Source organism: Phodopus roborovskii, unplaced genomic scaffold (assembly GCF_943737965.1).
Source record: "Phodopus roborovskii unplaced genomic scaffold, PHOROB, whole genome shotgun sequence".
NCBI classification, from domain to species: Eukaryota; Metazoa; Chordata; class Mammalia; order Rodentia; family Cricetidae; genus Phodopus; species Phodopus roborovskii.
The window spans coordinates 1-13,872 of NW_026125459.1; the positions used below are offsets into that span (position 1 = coordinate 1).

General features: G+C 45.9%; 1 protein-coding gene across 1 annotated transcript in view; it reads right to left on the reverse strand.

Annotated features, from left to right (window-relative positions):
• Positions 1-1,660: 1,660 nt before the first annotated feature.
• The window catches only part of LOC127215508 (A disintegrin and metalloproteinase with thrombospondin motifs 17-like), a gene marked incomplete at both ends in the record, with an annotated part of 123,364 nt that continues 111,152 nt past the window's right edge, over positions 1,661-13,872 (reverse strand). The window contains one exon of the mRNA XM_051175927.1: positions 1,661-1,765. Coding sequence (XP_051031884.1) covers positions 1,661-1,765 — 105 coding nt within the window. The remainder of the gene's footprint in view (positions 1,766-13,872) is intronic.

Here is a 13,872-nt window from a genome sequence, read left to right on the forward strand (position 1 = left end):
TCCGGTATATCAAGTTGGGACCGGACCAAGCCCCTGTATCAAGGCTGAGCAAGGCATCCCACCATAGGAAATGGGTTCCAAATAGCCAGTTCATGTACCTGGGATAAGTCCCTGGTCCCACTGTCAGTGTCCCCAACAGATCTAGTCACCTAAATGTCACCCACATTCAGAGGGTCTAGTTCAGTCCCATGTGGGTTCCCAGCTGTCAGTCCATAATCCATGTGTTCCCACTAGCTTGGGTCAGCTCCCTCTGTGGTTTTCCCCATCATGCTCTTTACCCCCCCACCTTTGTTCTCTTGGTCCCTCACTCCCTCTCTTCAACTGAACTCCAGGAGCTCAGCCCAGTGAAGCTCTGCATTTTTAAAACCCTTATACAGCTGACTCATTCCCGGGTACAATATAGGCATCTGGTTCCTTAATGGTCAGAAAAATGCCCATGGTGATCTATGTTTGCCCCCTAGTGAGTCACTAGGGTTTTAGCTCGCCGGAAAGCAGTGATATAAATACAATGGGGAAAAAGGTAGTGAGGTTGTCAGCACCAGTCAGAAAGCAGCCTAAGCACGGAGCAACGTGGTGCACATCAGAGCTTTTGGCTGACTTTGTTGACCAGGTCAATAAGTACATGTTCCTGGTCTGAGTGCACAACATCTGCCCACCAAGTTCTCCCTCTCTGTACCCACATCATAGTATCCAACAAGTCCAGAGGAGCCAACTACCAAACCTCCTACAATGGGACCAGATAAAAGGCAGAAGGGGTGAAAAGGCCTGAAACGTCGTCATTGCTTCCAGGAAGAGCATTGCTTTCCCATCCTTTGTTCACTGGCTTTACTCTTATAACAATTAGAACATAACAGTTAAGGCCTGGGCCCCTTCCTGTGGAGGCCATTGGTAAACCTTTACAACCATTTCCCAAGAACTGGATTTCCATTTGTGTTCTATACAATCCAATATAAATTTTCCCACTGTACTGCATGCTCTGGTTTTCCCCTCAATTTAATTTTTTTAAAGTCTTTACACAGTCATATCCCAGCTTTTTCCTTCAAGAAACATAAAACAGACATCTTTCTAGCAGAAGTGTAAACTTTCGACCACAGTTGTAGAATAGGCTGGCTGTGTGCCCCCGAGACTTCCTGCAACTCTTCTCACACCCATTTCCTCCTCTGAAAATGGAGGAGGCTGCCCTCAGAGTCTCCAGAGAGCACCATTGGACTCTAAGGCTTTAGATTATTTCTTATTAAAACATAAAAAAAAAAAGCCCTTCCCTTCCACATGCAAGGCAGCTACTCTGATTCTGCAAACAGAATCTACAGTCTCGTTTGAAAATTGGGGCTTTGGACCGACTGAAAAGGAGACAGAAGCGAATTGTCTAAGATAAATCCAACCACTTTTGAATGGTGTCCTTGGAGTGAATTTAAAGACCATGCTGGACTTGGAAGAGTAGTACAACTAAGATGCTAGGAAGACCTCACTGCCAGCTTTAGAGAATAAATAAATTTCACGTTAACATTTCCACACTCAGGAGGTCCATCCGTGAGGTGGACCCCTTTCATTCCCAAAACAGCAAGGCACGGAGCTGCTGTGTCCTAGGGCTCTTGGAACTCAAGTGGGAAATGTGTTTGGAGAAGAAGGAAGGAGGCAGAACTGGGAGTCTGATACTTACTTGTGGCCCAGCTCATGGGCGATGGTAAGGCCAAATTGAGACCATTGTCTTCAGCAAGCACACATTTCCTCTTAGCACTGCACACGCCTCCTAAGTAAGCAATTCCTGCAGCAGAACCCTAAACACACATCCTCTTCAGAATGGGAGGCCCTGACCTCCAGAGAAGCTTCCACTGTCAGAATCCACGCACCTGAAAGGAGCAGGGGACGCTGCTGTCTACCAGGCCAGACCTGAAAGCCTGGAACACGCCAGATTAAGCAACCACCGGGTGTTTTTAAATGCATCCAATAATGGCGTGACCACAAACATCTAGCAAGCCCTTGATGTAGGTCAGGTAGAGTGCTGAGTGGCTTATCAAAGCATCTAATTCCATTCTCATTACTGAGAACAGAAGCAACCCAAGCCTAGGTTCAGAAGGAAAAGTTTCCCAGGGTCAGCCGGCTGGGTATCCGGGCTCAGGTAAGAATGGCTGAGTAGGCTAAGTCTCTGTGGTTAAGGGGATGTCCTTCTTGCACTTACATGTCATTGAAGGGGCATCTCTAGGCTTTTGCCTCCCCTAGCCCTGACCCTCAGGGACAAGGCACCAGCTGAGGGGTGTGAGCAGAGGCAGCACGCAGAGGGGCAGGAGTCGGATGCGCTTGGTGAGCCAATTGTGGGGAAGCACCAGGCTTTCCCTGGAGGAAGGCTCACTGGTGAGGGCTGCATGTATGTGGCTGGATGGCTAGGAGGCAAGGGTGCAGTGCTGAGTCGCAGGGCAGGGAAACCCTGCTGCACCAAGCTTCCTTCCCTCTGCAGCAGTCCTATTCTTCCCAGGATGCCCCCTGTACCACCGGGCACCTCAGGGCCTATGGCAGCAAGGTCTCTGCCCTCCATCCACGAACACCTGGATAGACTGAGAAGGCCTAACTGGTCCTGTGGGGTCTACTTTGGGTAAACCTAGAGCTGTGCAGCAGTAGTCAGAGATGACAGCTGTTCTTTATTATTCTGGCTAAGCATTATGCTGTAATCATTGAGGAGAAATCCTGTTACTACAGCCATCATTACCAGTCCTCTACTTAGCTCATCTGCAGCTCAATTATTAATTTCCCTGAAATGTTGCAGGAAGAGGATTCAGCTCTCAGGACAAAAGGAGGACAATCTAGGGGGAATTATTTCATCAAAAATGACCTCTGTTCCCCACTTAGAAATAAACACATCTCCTTAGCACAAAGCCAGCTTTGCAGTCAGTCACTACACTTCTTGACCCATTATTTAACTACTCATGGTCACATTTGTACTCCCCTTCCCAGAGCAAGAGGGGGAAACAATGCCTGGGGGGCCATGAAAAAAAAAGTGGGGGTTTCAGGACAGCTTAGAGGCAAAGTGCTTACTGAGGGATGTGAGGGACTGGGTTTGGTCCTTGGCTTCACAAAGAAAAACGTTAGCAAAGCCAGCACAAAGTTAAAGCACACACAGGGCATTCCCTCTCTGGGTTCCCCCCTTGAGGTACTGAGGGCCTCACACAAAGGCTTTGCAGAGATATGGGGTTCTGAGGCAAGCAGTGGGTGCCACATCCCACATCCCACATGATGAGCTGTGCTGTATGTACCACAGGCCTATTTTTCTCTGGAAGTATGCTCAGCCAAGGATTTCAGAATAGCAACAAAGGAATAAGTTAAATGCTATTTTGGCCTCAAAATGCATTTTATGCCATGGATTTAACAATCCAGCAATGCAGACTCAAAGCTTGAAGAAAACAACATCTGAAAGGATGCAATCTGGCTGCTTGTGACTTCAAGATTCTGTTCTGTTTTAAAATGCTTTTGGGTTGCTGCTGGCAGTCTACCAGTAGTGATGGTACGCTGCTACAAAATCCTATGCTGTATGCTGAATACACACATGCCTTACGCTCGTACATGCACACACACATGCACATCACACTACATTTTGTAACACAGGTCACAGCCATTCTGAGTCAATGAATCAATTATAGGCAATCAGAAGCATACATTTTAAGGTAGCCACATGGTGAGAGAGAAGGAGGCATAACATGTCCAGATCACTGGGCTTGCTGTCCTGAGCATACCTGCTTTGGCTCACTGCTGAACCAGCAGACCTGAAATGCCACACAAATACTTTCCTGGGTCATGGCAGCCCTTTGCATTCTGAGCTAGCAGAATAGGCTTCCCACTTTAATTGGGTAGCATGCAGTGCACTATGAGGAAGCAGCCAGCAGAAACCTTCCAATAATTGCATTTAAATTTTTCCAAGGTGCAGATACTTGGATTGAAAAAAAAAACCACCTAGGAAACAAAGGATCAGTTTATTTATAAGAATTCTCTTGCACAAGGGTGGATTAAGGGCTATTGCTTTTTGATTGATTGCAATCATTACCAGTCTTGTGATAAAACCCAACAAAAGAAAACATATAAAAGAAAATAACCCTTGATCACAAAAAAATGCAAGAGCTGCGAGGTTATAAGCAAGGGCGTCAAAATGCTTAGGATGCTCGTAAACAAAGACTGGAGAGAATCCCAGGTTGCCCTCAATGTGAGGTCTGCTGGGTAAATAAACTGGTGATTAAACCATGGAGCTTCTGTGGAAACAAGCCACCAGTATTCAATGCTTCATGGAAAGAAATAACTATTTGGGGCAAGGACACTGGTGACAGGGGGCCCCTGGTACAGGATGCACCTAAGGTTTCCCGACTGCCCAGGGGTTGAGGATCACTGTGGTGACATTATTGGGAGGTGATGGGATGTCCAGGGACATACTCCTTTAAAGGGGATTGTAGGACTCAGTCCCTTTCTCCTTTTTTACTCCCTGGCTGTGGTGAGTCATATCCTTACTTTGCAATTTCAACAATTGCATTCAGGACTAGCACAGGAGACTTGAAAGCAACGGCTCTTGAACATGGACTGGAACCTCTACAGCCATGGCTAAGACAAACCTCTGCTCCTCCGGAAGATGCTTTTCCTTGGGGATACGTGCCAGCAGTGGGAAGCTAACCAATATAAACCTTGATCACCCCAGACCCAAAAGAACCAAACCAGAAAAGGCCACCAAAAGTCCACATTGGCTTGTCCATATAAATATGGAAAAAACTAGTTTTGTCTGTATCAAATTTACTTAAAAACAGAGACCCAAACATATGTGCTCTATTAACCTGTTAACTTCGTGCTGCAGAGCCCCTTTAACTGCAACTCCTGCCAGCAAGAGTTTTTACACCTCATTATGGTGCTTCTAGTGGCTCAGAGCTCCCATGATTTCAAATTCCCCACAAAAGAAATCATAGTAAGGATGGACTCATTTTAAAACACCAGCCCTGAATGTTTGCATGCATAGCTTCTTGGAACCAAGGGAAGCATAAAGGTAACTGTCACTCATTGCAGTTACCCTCAAGGCACGAAGCCTGACCCATCCCTACAAAGTTTGTTTGTTTTATAGTCAGTAGGTGCTTGTGTTAGCCACCTCTCTCCTCAATGTGACAAATCCCCCAAGAGAGATACTTCAGGAGGAAGGTCTGGCTGGATCTGTTTTAACTCACAGTCTGAGAGGATTCAGTCCTTGGCTGGCTAGTTCTTCATAGGTGAGACTGTGGTGAGGCTGCCCATCAGTGGCAGGCAGGCATTGGAGCTTGCAGTGGGGGGAAGGGGGTGGTGGCAGGAAGGGCTCCAGATAAAATATCCCCATTCGAGGTTACACGCCCAGTGACCTACCTCCTCCACTGGAGCCCTGCCTTCCACAGCTCCACCACCCCTCCACAGTTTTGGTTGAGTAATGAATAAGCCACTGGTTAGGTCTAGGCCACTGTACTCTAGACCTCTCTGGACCATGCCCCTCACAGACTCACTCAGAGATGGGATTGAGCTAATTGCCTTGTCTTGTCCTGTTTCCATTGAATGAAGTTAATAATCGAGATTGACTATCAATGTTGGAGCATGATAGACACGAGAGGCGCTCTGTCTCTTAACACTTCCACTGACAGCTGGACTTTCCCCAAAGCTTGGCTAAAGGACAACAGTGAATAAGCTTGGGAGGAGAATATTTTCCTAAATGTGTGCTTCCACAAAGACGTAGATGGAATAGAGCCAAGGTGTCCATCTATTTAAGGTCAAATGTTCTTAATCCTAAAGATAAGAAGACTCAAGAGACACATGCTCCAATCTCAGTGGTGTTGCCTCTGGGATGTGGTAAAGGGAGTGAGACCTTTGAAAACCTTTCCCCTTTTCTTATTAGGAGCTACAGTGGGACTATTGAGATGGACCAGGAAGTAAAAATTGTTGCCCCTAAGGCTGAAGACTTGAGTTTGATCCCCACAATCCACACAGTGAGGAGGAGGGAACCAACTCCCACAAGTTGTCTTCTGAACTCATCTCATGCACCATTGCATGTGCATGCCCCAACCTGCTAGAAAAGAAATGGAATGCAAATGAAAAGAGACCAAATAAAGTTATTATACTAGATTTAAACTTCATACCATCAATGTATTGTATATTTCATTTATTCTAATGGCATGGCAGAGGCAGAAAACAAAAACAAAAACAAGGCCCTGCTGGATTTCTGCCCTGGTGTACATCTCTGCAAGAATCAGACAATGTGGGAAGTTCCCTGTCAACTCAATCGAGCACATAAATGCATGTGTGCTCGAGCCAGGATTTGTCCCACCTCTGCTGAAGCCCTGGGATAAACAGAAGTAAAGCACCTATCAAATGCTGAGTGTAGAGGACAATGATGAGGTCTTCTGATGCCAAGGGATGTTTAATTCATTCTTCCAGGGAAGAGAACCAAGTCTGAGAGCCCTCCACCCACCTTCCTAGCCATGCTGACCACACATCCACCCCCCCTCTCTTTCTGTAGGAATACAACATTGGAGAGGAAATCAGGTGAAGAAGCTTAGTCATTTCCATTTCAGTAGAGAGCTGCATGCAACCCTAATTCCTAAACCCAGGACTAGCTATTTGATCTGCTCTAGACCCAAGGGTAAATACCAAGCAACTGTTTTAACCCTGGTTCTCCAGTAAATCACGTGTGTAAACTGCCTGCAGCTGTTGGCCTTGTTGCCTATTAGTCAGATGCAGGAGCCTGTGGCTAACAGTCAGGTTTTCCTTGCTGACTGCACATTGTGACAACACCAGCATGCTTATCACTCGTCCTCCCTGCTGTGACAAGGGAGTAAGTAGTATCTGCTCATTTGATGCTCCTGTCACTGTGGAATATCTTGTGTCCATATTTCTTGTCATTTGTCATTTCAAACAGTGAGAATAGGTGCTATTCTCTTGGGAGACCGTTTAAGAGCAAAGGTCTTAAAGTCTAACAGGTGACAAATGAAAATTAGCTACTGCGGATTCTCATTCGTAATGATGGTAGGTCATATATATAATTGAAATATTATACACTACATGTATATGTATATATACTTTGTTATTGTACATTATTGATTCATTCACATTAAACACACATGCTTGAACAAGAATGCTAGCTCTCCTTCCTCCCTTTCTTGTATTTTCCCCACAAGGCTCTATAATGCTCACTCTAGCATCTTGTTCTTAAGAACACTGTACACTTGAAAGCCCAGCTTGGAAGTCATTTGAAGCAGTGAAATAACGGGGGGGGAGCACAAAAATGCAAACCATGTGGCACTAAGTACACTGAAAAGGGCACTTGTTATGGTATGAGAGTTGGAATGGGAAGGCAGAGGATGGCCTTGTTCAACCTCAGCCGGGAATGTGCCTGTCTGTGACTCACACTTTTCACCACTCTGCACACGTCCATGGGCGGCTGCCAGAAGGTTGTGAGGATTGGAGTTGCAAATATGTCGTAGCAAGTGGCAAAAATAAATCAGGCTATCCTAAAACAAAACCCCCAAACCCAGAAAAACAAACAAAATCCCTCATGTCGGGCAAAAGAAATTGCTTCTCAGCTGCAATAAAAGAATTCCACTTTCATGTCAGCACTGTTCCTGTCTCCACGCTTCTCTCCAAACTCCTTGATCATTTGGGTCATCTCCTCTCCATTTGTTTCTGAAATCCATTTGGGTCATCTCTCCGTTTGTTTCTGAAATCAGGGAATCGATAGGGATTTCACTCACTATGCAGGAAATCCTCTGCACAGTGAGTCACTGGTCTCCTGGGGACCCCGGAGCCCTGTAGAATCAGGCTCTATAGAAGGAATCAGGAAGCATTCCTTATGGTAAGGCTCTGGAAGGCTGGCGAGAGGAGTGGCCAGAGACACCCTCTACCTGGACTCAGTAGCTCTGTACTCTATACCTGCTGTACCCATGACTTTCTGTCTCACCTTGGGGGCTCCTATCTCCTGGGACACAGTGGGTTGCTCTCCAAGGCCTCATCTTAGCAACTAGGACATGCTCTGGTTGACCTCAGTCTCTCTTTCTGGGTCCCTTAGAGTCAGCCACATAGAAAGATGAGCTAGCCAAGGTCTTTATTTCTATACCATGCAGATTATTGGAGCAATGGCCTCAAAGGTCACTGGTCCCTTTCCTAAACAGCACTGTAGATAATGCCACTACAACAACAACACAAATGCCTACCCTTTACAGTCTCTGACAAGACGAGCCCAGGGGAGCTGAGAAACTTAACAGCCTACACGAGATTAGATGAAGGACTAAATGGAAAGGGTAAAAGTTTTGTAAAGCAGATCATGGAAGGTTCAGTTGTTCTGATTTTGAGCCTTAATATAACTTAGAATAATCAGAACAGTATGGTACTGACATGAGATAGACATACAGATCATGGGAACAGGACTCTAAGTCCAAAAGAATGAATCCACACATTTTGGGTTTGTTGATTTTTGACAATGGTACCGCAATCATTCAATAAGCAAGAAGTATCTTTTTCAACAATAGTGCTGGACAGCTACATGCAGAAGAAAGGTGTAGCCCTACCCTCACACCACACACAAACCATGAGTGAAGCCTCAAAACACAGGCACTAAAATTAGGGAATCGTCAGAAAGCAGTGAATCTTGGCCTGAGTGTAGGAGTGCCTTCTGGAATATCACAGTAAAAGCACAAGTCAGCAGAGGCAGGGAGTTCTATTTTCTGCTGGGAGTGGAAGACCTAGGGGAGTGGTATGGAGTCACTTTCATTTTGTTCACCCAGTCACGCATGAACGTGATGGCACATTGTCCTTGGAAGGTTCCAGTCATTTCCCCCCCCCCACACACACACCCTGTGCTCAGCTTTTCTCTTAGTTTACGGCCTACTTGTGTGATCCCAGCAGCAATCCCAGTGAACTGAGTTAGCTGGTATGTTCCAATACCCACAGGAGACTGCTCTGCCTCAGGACATAGGTCATATTCAGGAGAGGTCATGCGTGCTAGGCCTTTCTCTCTGTGGTCAATTTGATAAAAACATCACAGCTGAGGATACACACAGAAACTCTTGGCTCAGGTTCCCAGGAATGTCTAAAATCCTAAGCTTTGGAAATCATGTAGCAAGTTCTGAACCAGGAACTGAAGCTTTCTGGGTTAGCTGGAGCAGTAGCTCCTATAAGCCAAGATCTTGATGCAGTAAATGAGCTGACTGTAAATCGTCAGTGTAAGAAGTAAATTCCCCTGGCATTTAGAGGTTGGAAGCAAAACAGTTTATCCCAACAGTTTGCTATACTCTGTAAAAAAAAAAAAAAAAAAAAAAAAAACAGACAAGGGGAGGGGCAGGGGGGAGAGAGAGAGAAATAAATAACTGTTGATATTCAACAGACCACAACCAGTGTGAGCCAAGTGTGCTGAGATTCTGCACAGATCTCTACCCACAGAACAAGATGGCATTTTTCATCTACAGGGCCCATTGGGTGGGGAGGAGACCTCCTAAAGCCAGCATCATGTTCCTCCAGTGACCTTGGCTTAGGGCTCAGGGGCTTCAGGAACAGGCAATTCAGTAAGCACTGAGCACTGTCCCCAGCAGGTTCACCCCAGGACATGGGAGGGGCCTTGAAAATCTCCTATTCTGACAAACATTTCATCAAGTGTTTCCTGACTCCATGTCCACGATGGGCCTCAAAGCCAGGCAGAGATTCCAAGCTGAGCAGCAAGAACTTGTAATCTGCAGAGGAAAATGTCCCTGGCAACATGGTTGTAGCCGAAAGATGAGAACTCAGGTAGAAAGGTAACCTGACAGGTCCTCAGTCAAAACCCCGGCCCCAAAACGTGCTATTGTGGCCTCTCAATGACACCTGCCCTGGGGACCCCAATCCAGATCTAGCCTCTCTGATGACTGGAGGCCACTGCACAGGGGAGTTCCCTCTTGCTTTCCTGCGTTCTTCTTGTCACCTGTTACAACAGAGGTTTCCTTTGCTTCTGCTTGCTAAAGGCGCATTCCCAACCACCAGGGACCTCAGGGCTCCTTTCGTCAGTGTCGTGGGTAGTGGAGGACAACTCCTACTTCAGAAGACCTCCGTGCCTGCTCATGTGACTGCATCAGAGATGCTGAGGGACCTATTGTGAGTTTACCATTCAGGAGACATGGTCACTAAGCATGCTGCACCCAGCAATAGATCACCCTCACCCGTGCATATGTGTACACCAGTGTGCCTGTGCAACATGGTTGTGGGAAACAGACCAGCAAGCTGGCACCCTGAAGCTACAGTAGATTTTGAAATCTTTTTAGGGAGGTAGTGGGGAGTCATTTTTGTCTTTGACTCATGAAGTTGCCCCAGGCTGGCCTTGAACTCACGACCTTCTTACCTCCAGCTCTCTGGACTGAAGCTCAATCATCCTCCTGTTTCTACTACGCATGCTACAGATGAATGCTACCTCAAAACACTCACAGTCTATTTTGACCCATGATTTAAAATGAACTGTATCAGTCCCCATTAGTGGCTTCAAGATCCCTCTGTTGTCTCACTATAGGTTGGCCCCCACTCCCTTACTGGTAAGCTAGACTGCCTCCCCCTCTGCCTAGGGAAAGCTGGGAAGAATCATGAGACACTTTGCCTAAAATACCTCCCCTGTGTGGGAATTGAGACATCGTGGGCTTCCAAAGGTCTGGAGAGCCCCAAGGCAACAGGGAAATTTCAATGTTCCTTCTGCAAATGCAAACATCACTTGGAAGGATGGGTACATTCCTATCTTTGAGACCCGATCAAGCATGCTGAATCCTGATCTCTCAACACTTATGTTTGGATTGAATTTTGAGCACCCACAGACACAGACAAGGCCATGAGGAAGGGCTGCTAATGATCGAGAGGAGAACCTGGGAAAGGAGGTAAAGTGCTTGAGGATGTGCATGAATCCACTGTGACAGAATGCCCCCCACACACAGCAACTTGGGGAAGGAAAGACATATTTTGTTCCACAGTTACAGAGATGTCAGTCTGTAGTTGCTTGCTCCACACTTGGGTAAAATATTATGATTGCAGAAGTATGTATCAGACAGGGGGAAACAGAAAGAAGGATTATGGGAAGAGGCCAGGGCAAAATACATGCTCTTAATGATATATTCCCAGTGTCTCACATTTGCCTATTGAGTCCCAGTTTGTATCTTTACCATCCAACAGTAATGCTACCAGACAATGCATCAAGGGGTTAACCCACTCATTAGACCAGAGCCCCCAGGATCTAACTATCTCTGGAAATGCCACACCCTCATAGGTGTTTCTAATTCCCTGGACATCTCCCAATCTGATAAACCAAGAAAATGAACCATCATTGTACACTAAGAGTAACCATGCACGTTCCATTCATGCCATTTGTAACCATCCCTTTCTCTGCTTCTGTGATAAAATACCCCAACAAAAGTGGCCTAAGGGAGATGAGGGTACAGCCCTATAAGGATTCAGACATTATGCTGGCCTGCCCCTGACACCTGGCTGAATGCACTCAGGCAGTAATCTGGTCAGCCCAGGATTACATGATTGCATAATCTGCACACAGGTGCAAAGGACCCCTTTAAAGGACAGACCCCTGCCCACTTACCAGCTATTTCCACTCTCTTTTTGGCTCTTCCCTGCTGTCCCCCCAGGGTAGACAGGACTTTTCCTGTCTCCTCTCTCCCTCTCTCTCTCCCTCTCTCTCTGTCTCTCTCTCTGTCTCTCTCTCTCTCCTCTCTACCTCTTCTCTCTTTCCTCCTCCCCCTCCTTCCCTTTCTAATAAAACTTCTCACTTAAGCTCTGTCTGCCTGGCATGTTTGTCCCCTGCCTAGGTCACCCTCTCCCACCATGGAATCCACCAAGGTTCCTCCTGCTTTATCAAAACAAAGCCAATAATTGTGGGGAAGTCATGGCAGTAGGAGCATGGCCGGGGCAGCTGGTGACATTGCATCTGTAGTTAAGAAGCAAAGAAAAACAGCCAGTTCTCAGCTCACTTTCTTTTCTGCATTTAGTATAGGATCCCAGTCCTTTAATGGTACTGCCTTCAACTGAGGTAGGTATTTTTCCTCAATTAACCTAACGTAGACTATCCCTCATAGGCACGCCCAGACACTTGTCTCCTAGGTCCTCTTGAGCGGACACTCAATGTTGACCATCACACCAGCATCATGGACTAAGTTATATGGACTATATATGTGGTTGAGCCACAATAATGAGTGTGACTTGATTTCTAGACAGGGATTTTAGGGAAGCAATTAAAATTAAACAGGTTATAATAGTGCGGCCTTATAGAACTTCTGTCCTTATTAGAAAATGTGTAGACACCAGACAAGCAGATGGCACACGTTTCTTCCCGTGTTTTCTGAGTACATATAAGAAGCCTGACGAGGATGTGGTAAGAAGGTGGCCATGTATAACCCAGGAAAGAGGGCGCTCACCAGAAACTGGCTTCCCAACTTTTATAATTATGAGAAAAATAAGCTTGTTATTTGGACCATCCTAGTCTAACATAGTTTGTCAGGCAGCACAAATAAGCTGATCTTACCCAGAGGGTAGCCCAAGCTCAAACAGAGGTGCCCTGTGTCTGCCTTGCTCACATGGGCTACCCATAAAAGATATGGCCACTAGAATTTATAGCCCTCACCCTTGCACAGCACTCGCTCAAGACTCACTGTGAGAACTGGCTTGATGATCACAACATGGCTAAATAATCAGGAAACCAAGTTGGAAAGTTGCAGGTGGACATCTGTGGTTGAATTAAAGTGCTGATGTACCCATGTGTAAAAAATCACATCACACATCAGCTAGCTGTATCCAGAGGCACACAAATGGCCTTCCTTAGACATTTGGCAACAGGGTACCCTGCCAAAAGGAGACCCTACTGCTGCCTCTACTGGGTAAGCCTCAAGGAAGACAGGCGACAGGGAATTCTAGTTATACATGGTTCAACTCAGTAAGCCCAGCAGCTTCTTGTTTTCACTTTAAGTCATCTGAGACCCACAAATACAGTGTCAGTGGACTCGAGGGAGGGAGTTGCTGCTACAATGGCCCAGGAAACGGTCATGCAGTGAAGAGCTTTGGCACAGTGACAGGACCAGTACAGGGGGCATCTACAGGGGTGGTAGCTGCTACTGTTTCACCTGTGAGTGGTCACAAGGATGATCGCTTCCCATAGTAAGTCACTATGTGGTCAAAAAGTCTGGTTAGTGGTCATTCCATGGAGGGGTGGAAACCAAAAAGAATGGCATACCAGGGTATATCTAATGGCTGAATTTCTGGTGCTCTTAAATTGAATCACAAAGGTGTTTCATCTCCAAGTATTTATTGAGTGGTAGGCATTGCTATAAATATTCATATTTAAATTATGTCAGTTGATGGTTGTGAAATAAAAACAGACATACAGATAAATGAAATAGGACTCGGTGGCTCTGGTTTAGCAACCTAGTAGTCATCCAGAGGACAATTTGGAAAACAGAATATATCTTAAGTACACTTAAATGTCACTGGTTTACAAAGTCACATTGGTCAATGTCCACTCTTGGCTATGTCTCCAACTTCTCCTGTATTTTGTGTCAATCTCCAACCACATGAGTTGTTTCTATTATTCACCTTTACATCACCCAAGGACCATTATAGTGCTATATCCCTGAAGCTTACCTCAGACAACCTTAAAAACAAGCTTTACCCCCTTCAGACTAACTTCTGTGTCTCTAAAGGATGAATAAAACACCAAGTAGTACACAGAGACTAGCCAAGTTAGCAAGAAAAAGAGACACTTCCTCAGAATAATTAAGAAACCACATCTCTTGCTCAGCTCTTAGGCCATTCTCTTGGGGGATGAAATCTGCGATTTCAGGAACTCCAGAGCAAGCATGAGTGCTTGCAGTCTGAACTTTACTCTAAGTA